At 57.2% G+C, this 16,140-nt stretch overlaps 1 protein-coding gene across 1 annotated transcript in view; it reads right to left on the bottom strand.

The window, feature by feature from the left end:
• The window catches only part of PHAF1 (phagosome assembly factor 1), a 37,583-nt gene extending 23,844 nt beyond the window's left edge, over nt 1-13,739 (bottom strand). Inside the window, exons 1-4 of the mRNA XM_054170046.1 lie at nt 13,664-13,739; nt 13,236-13,362; nt 7,380-7,462; nt 3,058-3,141 (exon numbers count right to left, since the gene is read on the bottom strand). Coding sequence (XP_054026021.1) covers nt 3,058-3,141; nt 7,380-7,462; nt 13,236-13,299 — 231 coding nt within the window. The 5' untranslated portion in view covers nt 13,300-13,362; nt 13,664-13,739. The remainder of the gene's footprint in view (nt 1-3,057; nt 3,142-7,379; nt 7,463-13,235; nt 13,363-13,663) is intronic.
• Between the last annotated feature and the right edge of the window lie 2,401 nt (nt 13,740-16,140).

The following is a 16,140-nucleotide window of genomic DNA, read 5'->3' on the forward strand; positions in this document are numbered from 1 at the left end:
TGCTCCTTGGGAAAGCCTAATTAGCCAGCACTTGATTCAAACAGCTGGAACCTGGCCAGGCTTCCCTCACAGCACAGTCTGTACCAAACCAAACCAAACCAAACCAAACCAGCAACGTCTGAGGGCAGCCTGGAGGGATCTGACTCTTTTTTCAGAATAGAATAGAATTGACTGGGCTGGAAAAGACCTCAGAGCTCATCCAGTCCAACCTCTCCCCCAGCACCAACTCAACCATGGCACCAAGCACCCATCCAGGCTCTTCCTGAACACCTCCAGGGATGGGGACTCCACCACCTCCCTGGGCAGCACATCCCAAGGGCCAATCTCTCTTTCTATGAAGAACTTCTTCCTAACATCCAGCCTGAACCTCCCCTGGCACAGCTTGAGACTGTGTCCTCTTGTTCTGGGTGCCTGGGAGAAGAGACCAACCCCCACCTGGCTACAGCCTCCCTTCAGGGAGTTGGAGAGAGCAAGAAGGTCTCCCCTGAGCCTCGTCTTCTGCAGGCTAAGCAACCCCAGCTCCCTCAGCCTCTCCTCCCAGGGCTGTGCTCCAGACCCCTCCCCAGCTTTGTTGCCCTTCTCTGGACACCTTCCAGCAGCTCAACCTCTTTCCTGCCCTGAGGAGCCCAGAACTGGACACAGGACTCCAGGTGTGGCCTGAGCAGTGCTGAGCACAGGGCACAATGAGCTCCCTGCTCCTGCTGGCCACACTCTTCCTGCTGCAGGCCAGGATGCCCTTGGGCTTCTTGGCCCCCTGGGCACACTGCTGGCTCCTGTTCAGCCTACCATCAGCCACTACCCCCAGGTCCCTTTCTGCCTGGCTGCTCTCAGCCCCTCTGTCCCCAGCCTGCAGCACTGCCTGGGGTTGGTGAGGCCAATGTCACCTTGCACATCATCCTCTCCCCCCAGAAAATCAGGGGAGGAGGGGAAATCAGCCCCCAGCACAGACCTAAGTTTTGCAGCAGCTGCTGGAGAGCATGAAGAACTCTCCTGGAACCTGCTGTGATGGTGCAAGAGAGGAGGACCAGCCAAACAACAAGCAGCTGTGCACAAGGAGTTACACAGGGCCCAAATGAGAAACACCCTGAGAGCAGCCCACAGGCAGCAAGTTTGCCCCCAGCCTCCCTCCCCTCCGTGCTGCAAGGCTGTTGGAGTCCACATGCCTCTCAGTAACAGCAGAGGGAGAAACAACACAACCATGGACAGGCAGTCAAAAGACTTCACAGAAGTATTTATGGAAAGAAACATCAGAGTGGCTCAGGCTGGAACAGAGCTGAGGCCCTTGGTGCCATGCTTCAGTTGCTCAGAGGGTCTCAAGCTGTGCCAGGGGAGGTTCAGGCTGGAGGTGAGGAGAAAGTTCTTCCCAGAGAGAGTTGTTGGCCCTTGGGATGTGCTGCCCAGGGAGGTGGTGGAGTCCCCATCCCTGGAGGTGTTCAGGAGGGGATTGGATGTGGCACTTGGAGCCATGGTTTAGCAGTCATGAGGTGTTGGGTACCAGGTTGGACTTGCTGATCTCAGGGGTCTCTTCCAACCTGGTTAATTCTATTCCATTCCCCCAGCTTCAAGCCATTCCCCCTCCTCCTCTCCCTAGACACCCCCAGGGAATGCCCCTCACCAGAATGACCTTCCCCTGTTCCTGCAGGATGACCTCCTGAGCAGAGAGCAGCACAGGGCAGTTACAAGCTGAGTTCTGGCAAACAAGGACAACAAGTGCTCAGCTGTCCCTCCCCTGAGCTCAGCCTGCACTGGAACTTGCTCCTCAGAACTGGGATTTCTGTAGTTTATATCAAAGGTGTGGAGAAAGAAATCCACAGCCACACCATGGGGTCAGAGGCTGCTGCTGGAGAAGTAAGGCCTTCAGCAACTGCTGCTTTGAGGTGCTGCCCCCTGGGAGCACAGAGAGCTGAGGCTCAGCTGATGCACTGCTGCCCTCAGCCACTTCTCTGACTGACATTTGGAGGAGGGACCTTCTGCTGCTGGTTTGAGTGAGCAGGGGATAAGGCTGCACCTCCTACTGTGCCCAAGCCTGGCAGAGTGGTGCCCACACCCCAGACTCAGCTCCAGGGGAAGCATGCCTTTTTGTAGCATCACATTCAGCCTCACACTTCTGCTTTCAAATGCTAGGCAGGATGGCAGCTAGAGCAATTCTCTCTCACCCAATTAGCCAAATCAACACCTTTACACTTCCAGGCAGAGAGCACTCAGCAGGGGGAGTGAGAACCACACTGGCAATTGCCCAGCACAGCTGGTCCTGCCAGGACCACTATGCATAACTGAAGCACAGCTAGGTGGCTGAAATGTTCCAGTGAAAGCTCCTCACAATTCTTCACTGCCCTGGTCACACCTCTCCAGCCCCACAGCCACCCATTCTGTCTGGAGGAGCTGCTCCACAACAGCTCTGCTGTGAGCACAAGTCCAGGCCACCAGCCTGCCCTTTGTTTGCACCTCAGCCACACAAAGCACCCCTGAGAGAGGCAGATCAACATCTGGCCACCCAGAAAGCACAGCCCCAGGCCTGCCAGAACAAACCTGTGTCTGGAACCAACTGAAGGCAGAGCCAGCAGCTGCTGCTCATGCCAGGCCTGACTGTGGCTCTCTGGGAGCAATCATGCACCCACTGCTAAGCAACAGCTTCCTTCAGTCAGCTGGAGGGAGCAGTGGGAAGGCAGTTGCTTTGGCAAGTCAAATGGCAGCATGGCTGAAGGAACAACCTGGGCAGCAAACAGCACTCTCTGGTTTGCACTCAGCAGTGATCTGGTTTCAGCTTTAGACAAGGCCTTCCACAGCTTCTGCTGCCACCTGAGACAACACAGCCAGCACTGCACCCCCATACTGCTGTGGCACTCTCACAGCCACAGGACAATGCTGAGGTGTCTCAAGCCTGTCAGCCAAGACTCAGTCCCCCCAGGCACAGAAAGGCAGCTCACTGCCATGAGAGAGCACTACACACAGCAAGCAACATGTCTGCAGAGCCACACACTTCTGCTCTGCTGCAGGTCAGCACACCCAGAGGGTTTGGTCTGCAGAGTTGTGCCTGCAGGGAAGGTGCTGCCTTACCTTAAGTCTCTGATTGAAAGCATCAAACAGCAGTTTGATTCCATCCTGAGTCAGGTTAAGGATGAGGTCATGGCTAAGAGGTGACTGTAAGACACAAAGAGAGGACAAAGCTGTTAGGCTGTGGAGTTCAAGGCTTCTTTGTTAAGGTCTCTATCACCATGAAGCATCAGTTGGCTAGCCTGGAAGAACAAACCAGCCTCACAAAGCAGCCCCTTGGTGGTCAGCCACAAGCAGAACAAGACAGTACTCCTGGCCCAATCCCTCAACTCCTGCAGTCCCCTCCTGAAAACAAAGAGAATGGGCTGCCAGAACTCCCCAAGGGGCAGCTGCCCACCACTCAAGTGGGGGAGAAAAGCAACCTCAACCCAAAGCCAGCAAACACAGCCCCTTGAGAGCTGCCAGGCCAAGGTCAGCAGCAGAGACACCGTGCAGGGGCAGGCTGGTGCCTTCTGGGCAGGCAAAGCAGCAGCCCAGCTCACCAGGCCTCACACCACAGCCCAGCAGGCACTGACAAAAAGCTGGGGAGAGGGCTTCCCCTTCAGGAATCAGTGTCCCAGTCTTCTTCAGGCCTCAGACTCCTGCTGAATCTAGGCTTCCTTAGTTACTGTGAACCATAACAACCAAGGGCTTCATTTGCAGTCTGCTGGAGTCCATAGGAGACATGGCACTGGCTTCACTGGTGCCTGGCAGGCTCCAGGCCAGCCCAGGGGGCTGCAGCACTCCTGCACCAGCACAACCCACAGATGCAGTCAGTTGGCCTCAGTTCAGCTGTTTGATCATGTACCATCTAAAGCTTATTTGCCTCACAAAGCTCTGCCCTCACAACTGCCTCCTCAGAGGGGAAGAGTGCTGAAGGACAGGCAGGCAGCAGGAGTCATGCCCTGGGACTGCACCAAGCAGTCACCCAGCAAAGGGCAGAAGGGGGCTGGGACCTCTGGAGCTGATACAGGCTTCTGGTGGGGGCAGCCACACCACACAGCCCTTCCATGAGCCCAGCATAAGCCACCTCACAGATGTGCCAGCCTCCCCTCTGCTCTGCCTCAGGAAGGGCTGTGTTTGCACTCTCACAAGTCTAATCCTCACCCTAAGCTCTCTCCCATTGTCTTCCAGCCTGGGTGACCTTCTGTGTGCACTGCCACCCCTCCCCAGATCACCTGTAAGTCATCAGGGCTTGGACTTCATGTTGCTAGGTCACAAGCCACAGGGCTTTCAGTCCCCTGTGAGGCTGATTTCTCATTCCCCTTGATCTCTCCAGGAGCCTCTCCTGGGGCAAGCTCAGTTTGAGCTCCTCTTTCTTGAGCTGATGTGTAAGCTGCCTCCTGAATGAAACCTTCACAGCCTGGCACAGTGGCATCAGTATTTTCCCACTGCTCACACCAAGCAGCACTGAAGCAGCAAGACAGCCACCAGCCCAGGACAAAAAGCTCCCATGGGGACCCTGCTAAGGCTTCTTTAGAAAGCATCTGTAAGCACTACTTGGAAAGGCCACAGGCAGAGCAAACCCCTCCTGTGGTGGGGCATTGAAATGCAGCACCAGAGTCCTGATGGGAGGTACAAGTCAAAGTGCAAGGTCGTGCCACATGGGGCAGGCCAACACCAGGCACAGATCCAGGCTTGAGAGGAGCTCTGCAGAAGGAGACTTGGGGGTGCTGGTTGATGGGAAGCTCCCCAGGAGCCAGCAGTGCCCTCAGGCAGCCCAGCAGGCAGCTGTGTGCTGGGCTGCAGCCAGAGCAGTGTGGCCAGCAGGGCCAGAGAGAGGATTCAGCCTCTTCACTCTGCTCAGCTGGCAGCCCAGCTCCAATCCTGCCTCCAGTTCTGGTGTCCCCAGCACAAGGAGGGCACAGAGTCCAGAGCAGGGCCACAAAGGTGATCAGAGGGCTGGAACACCTCTGCTGTAAGGATAGGCTGGGGCAGCTGGGGTAGTTCAGCCTGAGGAAGAGTCCAGAGAGACCTCAGAGTTGCCTCCCAAGACCTGAAGGGATCCCACAGGAAGGCTGCAGAGGGACTTCTCCTGAGGGTGTCTGGAGACAGGACAGGGGGAATGGTTTGAAGCTGAAGCAGAGCAGGGTTAGACTGGAGCTGAGGGAGAAGTTCTTCAGTGCAAGGGTGGTGGGACATTGGAATAGGCTGCCCAGGGAGGCTGTGGCTGCCTCCTCCCTGGGGGGTGTTCAAGGCCAGGCTGGATGAGGCCTTGAGCAGCTGAGTCTAGTTGAGAGGTGTCCCTGCCCATGGCAGGGAGGTTGGAGGAGATGAGCTCTGAGGTCCCTCCCAACCTGCATCATTCCTTGCTGGGCTCTGAGCAGAACCTTCACAAGTTTATCCCAAATGGGCCAAGTACTTTGGAGTGGGTGGGGGGAAAAAAGCCAGCACCAAACATCTGAGGGCCAAGTTGATCATTAGCACCACAGACAGCTTCTGGCCTGTGCTGCTGCATTTCCTGATGGGGAAGAGTTTCAGCTTTAGTTCCTGTGGCTGAATGCACACAACAGAACCTCAGGTATGGAAGGTGATGCCAGGGAGCAGCAGGAGAGTCCTGGCTGAAGCAAGCAGCTCAGGTGTGCAGTTATACTGCAGTCTATAGAGAGCTGCAGGGAAACTGCCATCACTAAGCAACCTCAGTGCCACATCCAGAGGCAGAGGCTTAGGCAGTGAAGCACCCACTGAAACTGCCAGTTTGGGCATCCCATGGATGTCAAGTTAAAGAGAGCCACAGGCAGAGCTAACTGTGCTTAACTGTCACACAAAACCTTGACAGGAAATACTGCAGCCAGTTCCAGGATGAGAAACTCAGCATTGTAAATGCAGCCAATATAACATCTGCTCATAGAATCACACAGCTGCCAGGGCTGGAAGGGACCTCAGGGCTCAGCCAGCTCCAACCCCCCTGCCATGGGCAGGGACACCTCACACCACAGCAGGTTGCTCACAGCCACCTCCAGCCTGGCTGCAAACACCTCCAGGCAGGAGGCTTCCACCACCTCCCTGGGCAGCCTAGAGGAAAGACATTGATGGCTGTGCAGGTAGAGTTGAGCTTGATAAAAGCTGAGCATGGCAAAGCTGATTTGAAGCCTGGACTCTTGAGGGTTGCAGCAGTGGCCCTCTGTGCCATGATGTGCTGCAGGAGCCACAGCCAGCTGCAGGCTCTGAATGGCACATGGAGCAACGCACAGCAGAATGATCAGCACCACAACTGCTCCACACAGCTGAAAACCACTCCTGTTGGGCTATGAAGATGTTGAAGAGAGGCTGACATTTATTTCAGTTTGGAGAGAGAGAACACTGAACCCTGCAGAGAGAATCACAACTCCAGTGCCCATGGTGCAGAGCAGCTTCCGGGCTTGCTCAAGCATGGCTTGCTCAACCCTGGCTTTCTAGCACTGGGACTCTACCAACCTGAGAGAAGCAGGAACCTCATCATTTGCCTAACCACACCTAGAAATAACTCTGGAACACAGAGTGGTAAGAGAGGCTGAAAACCCCCAAAGCATCCAAACCCCAAGGAAGGTGCTCCCTGCCAGCCAGATGCTCCCAGGCATTCAGCACAAGGAGCAGGAGCTTCAGCTGGCAGCTCAGCCACTGTAAAACTCAAACCATGTGAAACCAAAAAGGATCAATTTCATTACAGGAAATGTGTAGCCAGCAGCACACACCAGAGCTGAGCCTCTTCCTCAGCCAGAGCTCCCTGCAAACCCATGAGGCCTCAGCCAGCACTCAGACACAAGCTGACACTGAGCAAGCTTTGCCTCCATCCTGATGCAGGGGTCTGCAGTGCACAGGCCATCGACATCATCTTCTCATCACAGAGTCAGTAAGGTTGGAAGAGACCTCAGAGACCTTCAAGTCCAACCTGCCACCCAGCACCTCCTGACTGCTAAACCATGGCTCCAAGTGCCACATCCAACCCCCCCTTGAACACCCATTTCTCATCGCATGCATTTGGAGAGGCACGGCCCAGCCTTGCCCATCTCCTGCTTCCTTCCACCTTGTCAGAGAATCATCTTGGCCAGAGAAGCCTCCAAGATCATCCAGTCCAACCCTCAGCCCACCACCACCACGGCCATTAAACCACATCCCCAGTGCCATGCCCACATCTCCTGGAGCCCTGCAGGCGTGGGGACTCCAGCAGCTCCCCGGGCAGCCGGTGCCCAGGGCCTGCCCCTTCCCGCAGCAAAGACATTCTTCCTCAGCTCCGGCCTAACCTTCCCCTGGCACCGTGTCAGGCCTCTTGCTCCATCACCTGATGCTAGGGAGAGGAGCCCAGCCCCCCCCCTGCAGGGGGCTGCAGAGTGCTGCACCGGAGCGGCAGAGCAGACCCCACTCACCTGCTCGCTGTAGAGGACCTGGACGTTTTTGATGATGCGACAGTGCTTCTGAAGGATTGCCACAGCCTGAGCCAAGGGCATGCCTGCAGGGCAACAAACAACACTTCCTCAGTTGGGAGACCAGCCTCCAGCGGTGTGCAGCAGCAAGGTCAGAGATGAGGCAAGAGCTGCCAGCGGCAAACAGCAGGGTACAAGAGGGAGGCGTGCAATCGGCAAACGTGAGCCGCCTGACGCTGGCGGCACAGAGGTGGGGGGAGAGAGCCAGAGCCACTGTTTGCCTGCCAGCTGGCTAGGCACTGAGGGGAGAAGAGGCTGTCCAGCCACAGAATCCAACTGCAAAGTCCAGGCAGAGAGAGCACAGCACTTCCTACAACCCAGACACAGCATCACCTGCTCTTGGGGGCTGCCTGCCCGCTAAGCGATGGCGCGGCCCGGCCCAAACGCCGCCAGAGGCGGTGAGGGCACTGCCCCGCGCCACCAGCAGCCTCCTGGAGCTCATCTTGTGCCACCCTTACCAAGCCTGATGAAGCACTGAGCAGCTCTAGCAGACAGATCAACAATGAAGCAGAGCAGGGACTCTCCTCAGACCCAACAGGCCGCATCAGCTGCTGCTGCAGCCACATCTGTGCCCAGGAGGGAACTTCACCCTCTCAGTTCACAGCTGAGATGAAGGGGCTGAACAATTCTGTCCAGCCCAAGGAGCACATTTAACCTTCCACCAACTCCCAGAGCTCTTCTCTTTGGGGGAGCATCTCTCCCATCTTGACAGCTGTACATTTTTGGAAGTGGAATAGAACAACTGACTGCAGAAGGAATGGCACCACACTGTCCCACCCTGCACCCCAAGCCCCTGCTGCCTTCCCAAGGGAGAGGTGAGCCTGCTCCTGGATTCCAAGCAGGCCTCTTCATAAAGGGAGGTGAGGAGCCCCTAACTGAGAAGCTTCATTTCCTTCCTAACAGCTGCAAGGCAGTTTAGATCAGCTCTCTGACATGCTGCTCACTCCTCGCTCTGCTCCCCTCCATTCCCAGGTTTAAATGCTACAGAAGCTGCCTTTGGGAAAATCTACCACGGGACTGGAAGTTGATTTGGGGAATCACAGAAGGGCCTGGGCTGGAAGGCACCTCCAAAGCTCCTCCAGTCCAACCTCCCCTGCACTCAGCAGGGGCATCCCCAACTAGATCAGGCTGCCCAGAGCCCTGTTGAGCCTCACCCTGAGTATCTCCAGGGATGGGGCCTCAACCACCCCCCTGGGCAGCCTGTGCCAGAGTTCCAGCACCCTCATGGTGCAGAGCTTGCTCCTAACACCCAATCTAAATCTGCTCTGCTCCGGTTTGAAGCCATTGCCTCTCATCCTATCACTGCACACCTTTGCCAACAGTCTCTCTGCAGCCTTCTTGTAGCTCCCTTCAGGTGCTGGCAGGCTGCTATTAGGTCTCCCTGGAGCCTTCTCTTCTCCAGGCTGAACACCCCCAGCTTCCTCAGCCTGTTCTCACAGCAGAGCTGCTCCAACCCCCTGAGCATTTCCATGGCCCTCTTCTGGGCCCACTCCATCAGGTCCATGTCCTTCCCATACTGAGGGCTGCAGGCCTGGCTGCAGTGCTCCAGGTGAGGCCATGACTGGTTCAGGCAGTGACATTTCTAGTTACCAGATGCTCCTCTCAGCACACACATCGTGTTGCAAAGCACCTTTCAGATATTAGCTACTAGGCCAAGGTGAGAAAACTCCCTCCCTGCCTCCTCCTCTCCATAGAAACAGACTGTGGCACCTACCCCCACATCACCCTAGGCACTGCTTGAGTGCAAGACCAACATAATACTGGAAGGGAAGAGAGATCATTTCCACTGCCACACCAACCTGCATGCCTGTTGTGCTCATACACTGCAGACTTCCTGCAATGAGGAAATCAAGTTTGGGCCAAGAAACCCCAAAGGGTTTCTAGGTCAGAACCATTGAAGCCATTTATAAACACCACATACAGCTGCTGCTGTGAAAGGCTTCTTCATGTTAGCCTGCTCAGACCAGGAGAGTCAGCAGCCCTTGAGGCCTCTTCTTGGGGTTTCTGCAGACAGAAATCCTGCAGCAGGAGGTGACACAAGGATTCTTCCAACCAGGGTAATAAAATGAACCTGCAGAGCCAGGCACCAAAGCAGCCCTGCTTCCTGCTCCCTAGGAAGTGGCAGTGGCCTTGCAGGCCAAGAGCTGGGCTGTGCAGAGACAGAGCTTTTGTGTCAGGGATCTCCAGAGTGGAGCAGGCCCAGCACTGACAGCAAGAGGCCAAGATCAAAGATGCTGCTGGCAGAGTTTGCACATTTCTTAACCCAGGGCATAAGCTGGTTAAAAAAAAGGCAAAGATGCTCTCAGAGCACAAAGCCACTGATTCGAGGGGAGCTGCAGGAACGAGAGCAAAGAAGCAGCAAAGGCTGAAGCACAGCCAGCTGACAGCATCCATAGCCCAAGGGGAAGCATCAGGAGCAGGTTAGGTTTCAGTGACAGAGCCTGTGGTTAAAGGAGCTGTGCACAAACACCAGGCTCAGTTTGTAGCCCGATGTAAACTGATGCAATCTGGGCTTGCTAAGTGTGCAAACAGCTGGCTCATGTGACTCCCTTACTCAGAGCTTTCCCAAGCTGCAAGCAAGTGGACATGGACTGATTTTGTTCAGTTTCCAGCCTCTCAGAAAGCAGCAGCTTTTGCCACACAGTTGCTTAGCAAAGCCAGGCTGAGCAGCTCAAGTTCTGCAGGAGCAGTGCCACAGCATCTCAAACCCGTGTGGAGGAGACAGCATCCTCCCTCTGCCTCCATCAGCAGCCAGCCAGAGGAGGACTCAAGGAACTGGGTTATTTTTCTCCACCCTTCTCACACACACCACCCCCTTCTCAACAGCCATCAGCCTTTGCAGTCAAAGAGGAAAACAAAGCATTCTTTTGTGCCCCCTGCTCAGCAGTCAGGGGGGGAGGGGGAAGCCAACAGTTTCCAGCACATCACTCAACCAAACTGAGCCACAGCAAGGAACACCCAGAAGGAGCAGTGCTAGGCCTTGGCTAGCACAGACACCTCCCTGCTCCAAACAATGGAGTGGTACAAGTGGCTCCAGACACTCCCCTCACATACACTGGTCACAAACAACATGGCTTGAAGAATTAGAATAGCATCATCCAGGCTGGAAGAGACCCTTGAGATCATTGAGGCCAACCTCTCCCCCAGCACCCTCTGATCAACTCAACCATGGCACCAAGGGCCTCATCCAGGCTCTTCCTAAACACCTCCAGGGATGGGGACTCCACCACCTCCCTGGGCAGCACAGCCCAAGGGCCAATCTCTCTTGCTGGGAAGAGCTTGTTCCTAACCTCCAGCCTGAGCTTCCCCTGGCACAGCTTGAGACTGTGTCCTCCTGTTCTGCTGCTGGGTGCCTGGGAGAAGAGACCAACCCCCACCTGGCTACAGCCTCCCTTCAGGGAGTTGCAGAGAGCAAGAAGGTCTCCCCTGAGCCTCCTCTTCTGCAGGCTAAACAACCCCAGCTCCCTCAGCCTCTCCTCCCAGGGCTGTGCTCCAGACCCCTCCCCAGCTTTGTTGCCCTTCTCTGGACACCTTCCAGCAGCTCAACCTCTTTCCTGACCTGAGGAGCCCAGAACTGGACACAGTTACTCTTTGCCAAGACTGTGTCTGGAGTGGCACAGGGGTAGAGAAGTGAATGAACATTCACTCACTTCATTGACAACAGAATAAAGGGAGGGCACAAGAAAATCCAAGAGGAGATGGATTGTGAGCAACTGTCTGAGGGGAAGTGAAATGCAGTAGGAAAGGAAAATCTGAAAAGCAAGAGAAATTAAAGTATGCCTTAGAAGTGATCCATCTGAAAGGTAATGACACAGCTATGGGCACTAAAGGGTAAGTGCTTAACTGTTCTCTTCTGAAGCAGCAGGAATGTAGCCCAAGAGGGGCAGTGACACAGGTACATAATTGAAGGCAAAACTCAGCCCTGGCTAAATGTTTTTGTGCTCTGCTCACACAGTGAGTCAAGGCTGGAGCCAGAAACAGAATCCAAAAACTCATGTAAGAAGTTTTCCTGGCATTTCCCCTCAGTCATCTCCACTGTGGGCACAATGCTGGGAGCCAGAGTCAGCAGCAGCTGAGGAATACTGCCATTAGCCCTGCTCAGAGCAGAGCCAAACAAACCCTGCTGGCAGCCAGGACCCCGGTTACACCAGCACTCCCAGCAGCAGGGCAGGCAGAGCCAGCTGCAGCAGCAGGGCCCACGTGCACCCACCAGCAGGAGCACAGGACCCAGCGAGGGCTCTGAGCAGCTCGGCAGCCTCCTGCTCTGGGGCAGCAGGTCATGCTAATTATACATTAGCCATCACGTGGTGGCTATGTTTACTCCCAGCATCACAGCCCCGTGCCCTCCCTCCTGCATCTCTCCCTCTGTGTGTCCAGAGGGGCACAGCTCACAGCTGAGCCAGGAGGCTGCACTCGAGGGCCTCCTGGGGTGGGCTCATTGTCTCTTTGGGTTTGGTTTAAGGAGGAGAACAGAGGGAAGGTGGTGCAGACCGGCAGGGTGCAGAACTCCAGCTTGCTTGTCATGTTGGGTAACACAGGCTCTAAAGGCTGGCAGAAGGTAACACAGAGCTGGGGGTGCAGTCACACCTTAGCAGGACAAGGAGAGCACCGAGATCTCGAGGGTGGGAGCCCGGGGCTGTAATTAGCCTCCAGAAGCCACTCCAACGCTCCCAGTACCCAGCCGGCTGCACTTGGCTCTGAAGCCACGGCAGCACCAACAGCCCTTTGTGTCTCAAGGGCTTCATACAAACAACAGGTCACAGCACCACTCCTCTGGTGTCATCCAAGTTCGTGGCAGTTGTGTCACAATGCTCTTTAGGGAACAGCCTGTCCCCCTGCTGCCGGCAGCAGTGTCGCTCAAGTGCTGGCAGACACAGAGGGCTGCCATGCAGAGCTCTGTTGACATTAGCCAAACTGCTCCTACCATTAACTGTGCTTTAGACAAAGCAGCAGCAGCCAGGGGAAGCTCTCGAGAGAGAGAGAGCCCAGCGTGCAGATCTCAAACCATCACTCAGAAAATGCCACAGAGCTTCTCAGAGGAGCACCGACACCTGCCTGCAAGCACAGGCCCCCTGGGAAGCCCACACCCTCCGAGCCCCAGCTGCACACCGAAGCCACCTGAGCTGAGCCCCAGCCAAACGGCCACCCTCCAAAGGGAAAGTTCTTTCTTAAGGCAGCAAATAAGGCAACGGCTGGTGGGGAAGGGACTCCTGAGAGATGAAAAGACAAATCATTAAGGGCAGAAATGCTCCTTATCTGACCCTGAGAAAACCCTTCCAGAGTCTACTTTCTCCACTATAATGTCACAACCTGGCAACGACACAGAGAAATGGTGGAACCCGGCTCGTATTTATGAGGGCTTTGCACAAAGAAAGCCCCAAACAACACAGCACTTACGCCAAGTGTCAGTGAGAGCTGCTGGTATCAGCTGACACACATCCAGGTGACAACCAGCACATCCACCCAGTGGGTTTAAGCAATTACCAGTCTGGGATGGCAAAGCAAAACACAACCGGGTGAAGGAGGCAAAGAAAACAAGCGAGCTGATGAACAAAGCACAGCTCAGCACGCAGAAGCTCAAGACCAGACTGTACACCACCAAAGGGAATCCTTAAAGCTCCTGCATTAGCATTTTAAGGTACAGAGAAGGGCGAGCTTCGACTCTCGCGTCCCTTTCACTCCTGCAACCCCCATGAAAGCCCTGGGAGAAACTTTAGGAACGACAGACAATAACCCCCCAAGCGCCGCACACAGAGCCGGGCAGGCTCCGGCGGGGCACTCACACACACACACACTTACCCAAGGTGAACTCCCATTGCTCGTTCCCCAGAGACCGCTCGGGCACCACCTCCAGATCTAGCATTGGCTCAGGTAGCGCGCAGGCCGCGGGCTGGCACGGCAGCTCTCCGGTGGCTCCGCCGGACCCCTGAGGGAAGCAGCAGGGAAGCCTCGCAAGCCTGCTCCCCACCACGCCGCCGCCCCCCGGGGGAACCCGCCGCCCCCAGCCCAGCCGGGGCACGGCGCTGAGTCACAGCGGACCCCCCCGCGCCGAGCCGAGCCGGGGGACGCCGGGCACGGCCACCACAACAACCGGGCCCCCCCCTCCCCGCCTCACGGCCCCGCTGCCTCCGCCCGCCCTGCCCGGGCCGGGCGCCGAGCGCGGCCAGCCGCTGCGCCTGGCGGTGCGGGCAGAGCAGCCGGTGCGCCGCCGCTCATCCCGAACGTACCGACGGCAGGCGCGGGCCGGCGGCAGAGGGGAGCGGGGGGGCTGCACCCCCTCCCCCCGCGCTGCGGGCGCGACTCACCTCACTTGCGGCTGCTGAAAAAGTGCTTTGCAGCTGCCGTCAGGCGAGCCCGCGCGGGGCGGGGCGGGGCGGGGCGAGCCGCGCGGGGCGGGGCGGGGCGAGCCGCGCGGGGCGGGGCGGGGCGAGCCCGCGCGGGGCGGGGCGGGGCGGGGCGGGGCGAGCCCGCGCGGGGCGGGGCGGGGCGAGCCCGCGCGGGGCGGGGCGGGGCGAGCCCGCGCGGGGCGGGGCGGGGCGAGGCGAGCCCGCGCGGGGCGGGGCGGGGCGAGCCCGCGCGGGGCGGGGCGGGGCGAGCCCGCGCGGGGCGGGGCCGCGCTGCGCACCGCCCCCCGCCCCTGGCTCAGGGGACAAGGGCTCGGCTTGGCCAGGGGGAAACTGCGAGTTCGAGTCCCGCGGGCGCAGGCTCCGGGCTGCCCTGCGGGTGCTGAGCGCAGCCACCCTTGTCGACGCTTTCTGTCCTCGTCGCCAAGAGAGGGTGAGACCCGCAAGGCAAAGCCTAATTACACCGTGTCACAGCCTGTCACGGTAGGCTCAGGATGGATTAAGAAAGGAAAAACAAAGCAGCCCAAACCGAGCCGGCTGCATCCAGTTTTTCCGGTTGGAAGGACAGGGTAGGGGGAACAGTTCAGGAGCTGTTAGTCAGTGGCACGAGAGGAGCCACCAGAACAAGCTCGGGGGTGACTCAGCGAGGAAGAAAGCCCTAATGAGGTCACCTGCTGTGCATTGTCCGCTGAGAAAGCAGAGAGCGTTGAACTTGAAGCTGGGAAGTTCCGTGGAAACAGGGGCAGGATCTCCCTCATTCGGAGGGTGCTGCGGCACTGGCACAGGCTGCCCGCAGGGGTGGTGGAGTCTCCATCTCTGGAGACTTTCAGAGCCCACCTGGGTGTGCTCCTATGTGATCTGCTTTAGGTGAACCTGCTCGAGCAGGGAGGTTCAACTCAGTGATCTCCGGAGGTCCCTTCCAACCCCAACCACTCTGTGGTTCTGTGGAGACAGGAGTGCTGCCTCCCAGAGAAGTCCACTCTTCCTCTGGGATGGTGGCAACCAGACATGGACCTGCTTTGCTCAGAGCTGGAAAACCCCCGGAGATCCCAGGTGCAAGCAGCTGGCACCCACACGATGCATGAGGATAACAGAGCTACCCTGAGGTGCTGAGACCCTGCCACCGCCGTGGCCACCCCACATCAGACCATCACCCACTCCTACCGTGGAAACTTGATCCAAGATGAACGGTACCAGGTCAAGCACTGCCCAAACGAATGAGAAAGACCAAGGGTAAAAGCTCCTGTGTGAAGAGATGAATCTGTCGGGCATGGGCTGCACAACTGATCACAGAACCATAGACTCAACAAGGTTGGAAAAGACCTCAAGATCATCAGCCCAACCTCTCACCCAGCACCTCATGGCTACTAGACCATGGCTCCAAGTGCCACATCCAATCCCCTCCTGAACACCTCCAGGGATGGGGACTCCACCACCTCCCTGGGCAGCACATCCCAAGGGCCAACAACTCTCTCTGGGAAGAGCTTTCTCCTCACCTCCAGCCTGAACCTCCCCTGGCACAGCTTGAGACTGTGTCCTCTTGTTCTGGTGCTGGGTGCCTGGGAGAAGAGACCAACCCCCACCTGGCTTCAACCTCCCTTCAGGGAGTTGGAGAGAGCAAGAAGGTCTCCCCTGAGCCTCCTCTTCTGCAGGCTAAGCAGTCCCAGCTCCCTGGAAAGTCAGAAGGCTCCAGAAGCTTTGGAAGGAGCTGAAATTTCTTCTGCTGGCAGGTCAAGGCTCCAGGACTGGCAAAGAAAGGAGGGAGATGCATTTGGGGGGCATGTTTATTTGAGGGTGGTAGCAGAAGAGCCTCTCCTTGGGCAGTGCCCACCTTCTGTCCCCTGGGTGGCGTGACGCTTGCTCCTGGTCTGCCTCCATCACCCTTGTGCTGCCCGCAGGCCCCCATCTCGTGTGCACATCATGTCCCAGGGGAGCTCTGCAGCCCCACTGCACAGAGTCTCAGTCATGCAGAATATCCATCATGGACAGGAAAAAAACACAGTGAAGAAGGCCTTTCATGCAGCTCACCACAGAAGTTTGGGGGCCTCACATTAAAAGCCAAGAGAAACCCAGGACTCCTGCTGGGCTTTCCACTGCTTCTCCTTCCCACTGGAAACCTCACTCTCCCCTCAGGTGCTCCACGTGCTCCCTGTGTCACCAGCAAACACAGCACCTTCACAAAGCCCAGAGGAAGCCTGGAGGCCCCTGGTCTCTGGTGGAAAGGAGCTTTTCCCTCCCACCCAAGCTGCTGGCGAGCTGCCCTCTGAGCCCTGGCATGTGCGGGGTGTGGACGCTCTGCTTCCACCCCAGCCCCAAAGACACACGGTCCATGGAGCTTCGAGCAGCCCCACTGACTGTCA

This window comes from Dryobates pubescens, chromosome 19 (genome assembly GCF_014839835.1).
Source record: "Dryobates pubescens isolate bDryPub1 chromosome 19, bDryPub1.pri, whole genome shotgun sequence".
Classification (NCBI taxonomy): Eukaryota; Metazoa; Chordata; class Aves; order Piciformes; family Picidae; genus Dryobates; species Dryobates pubescens.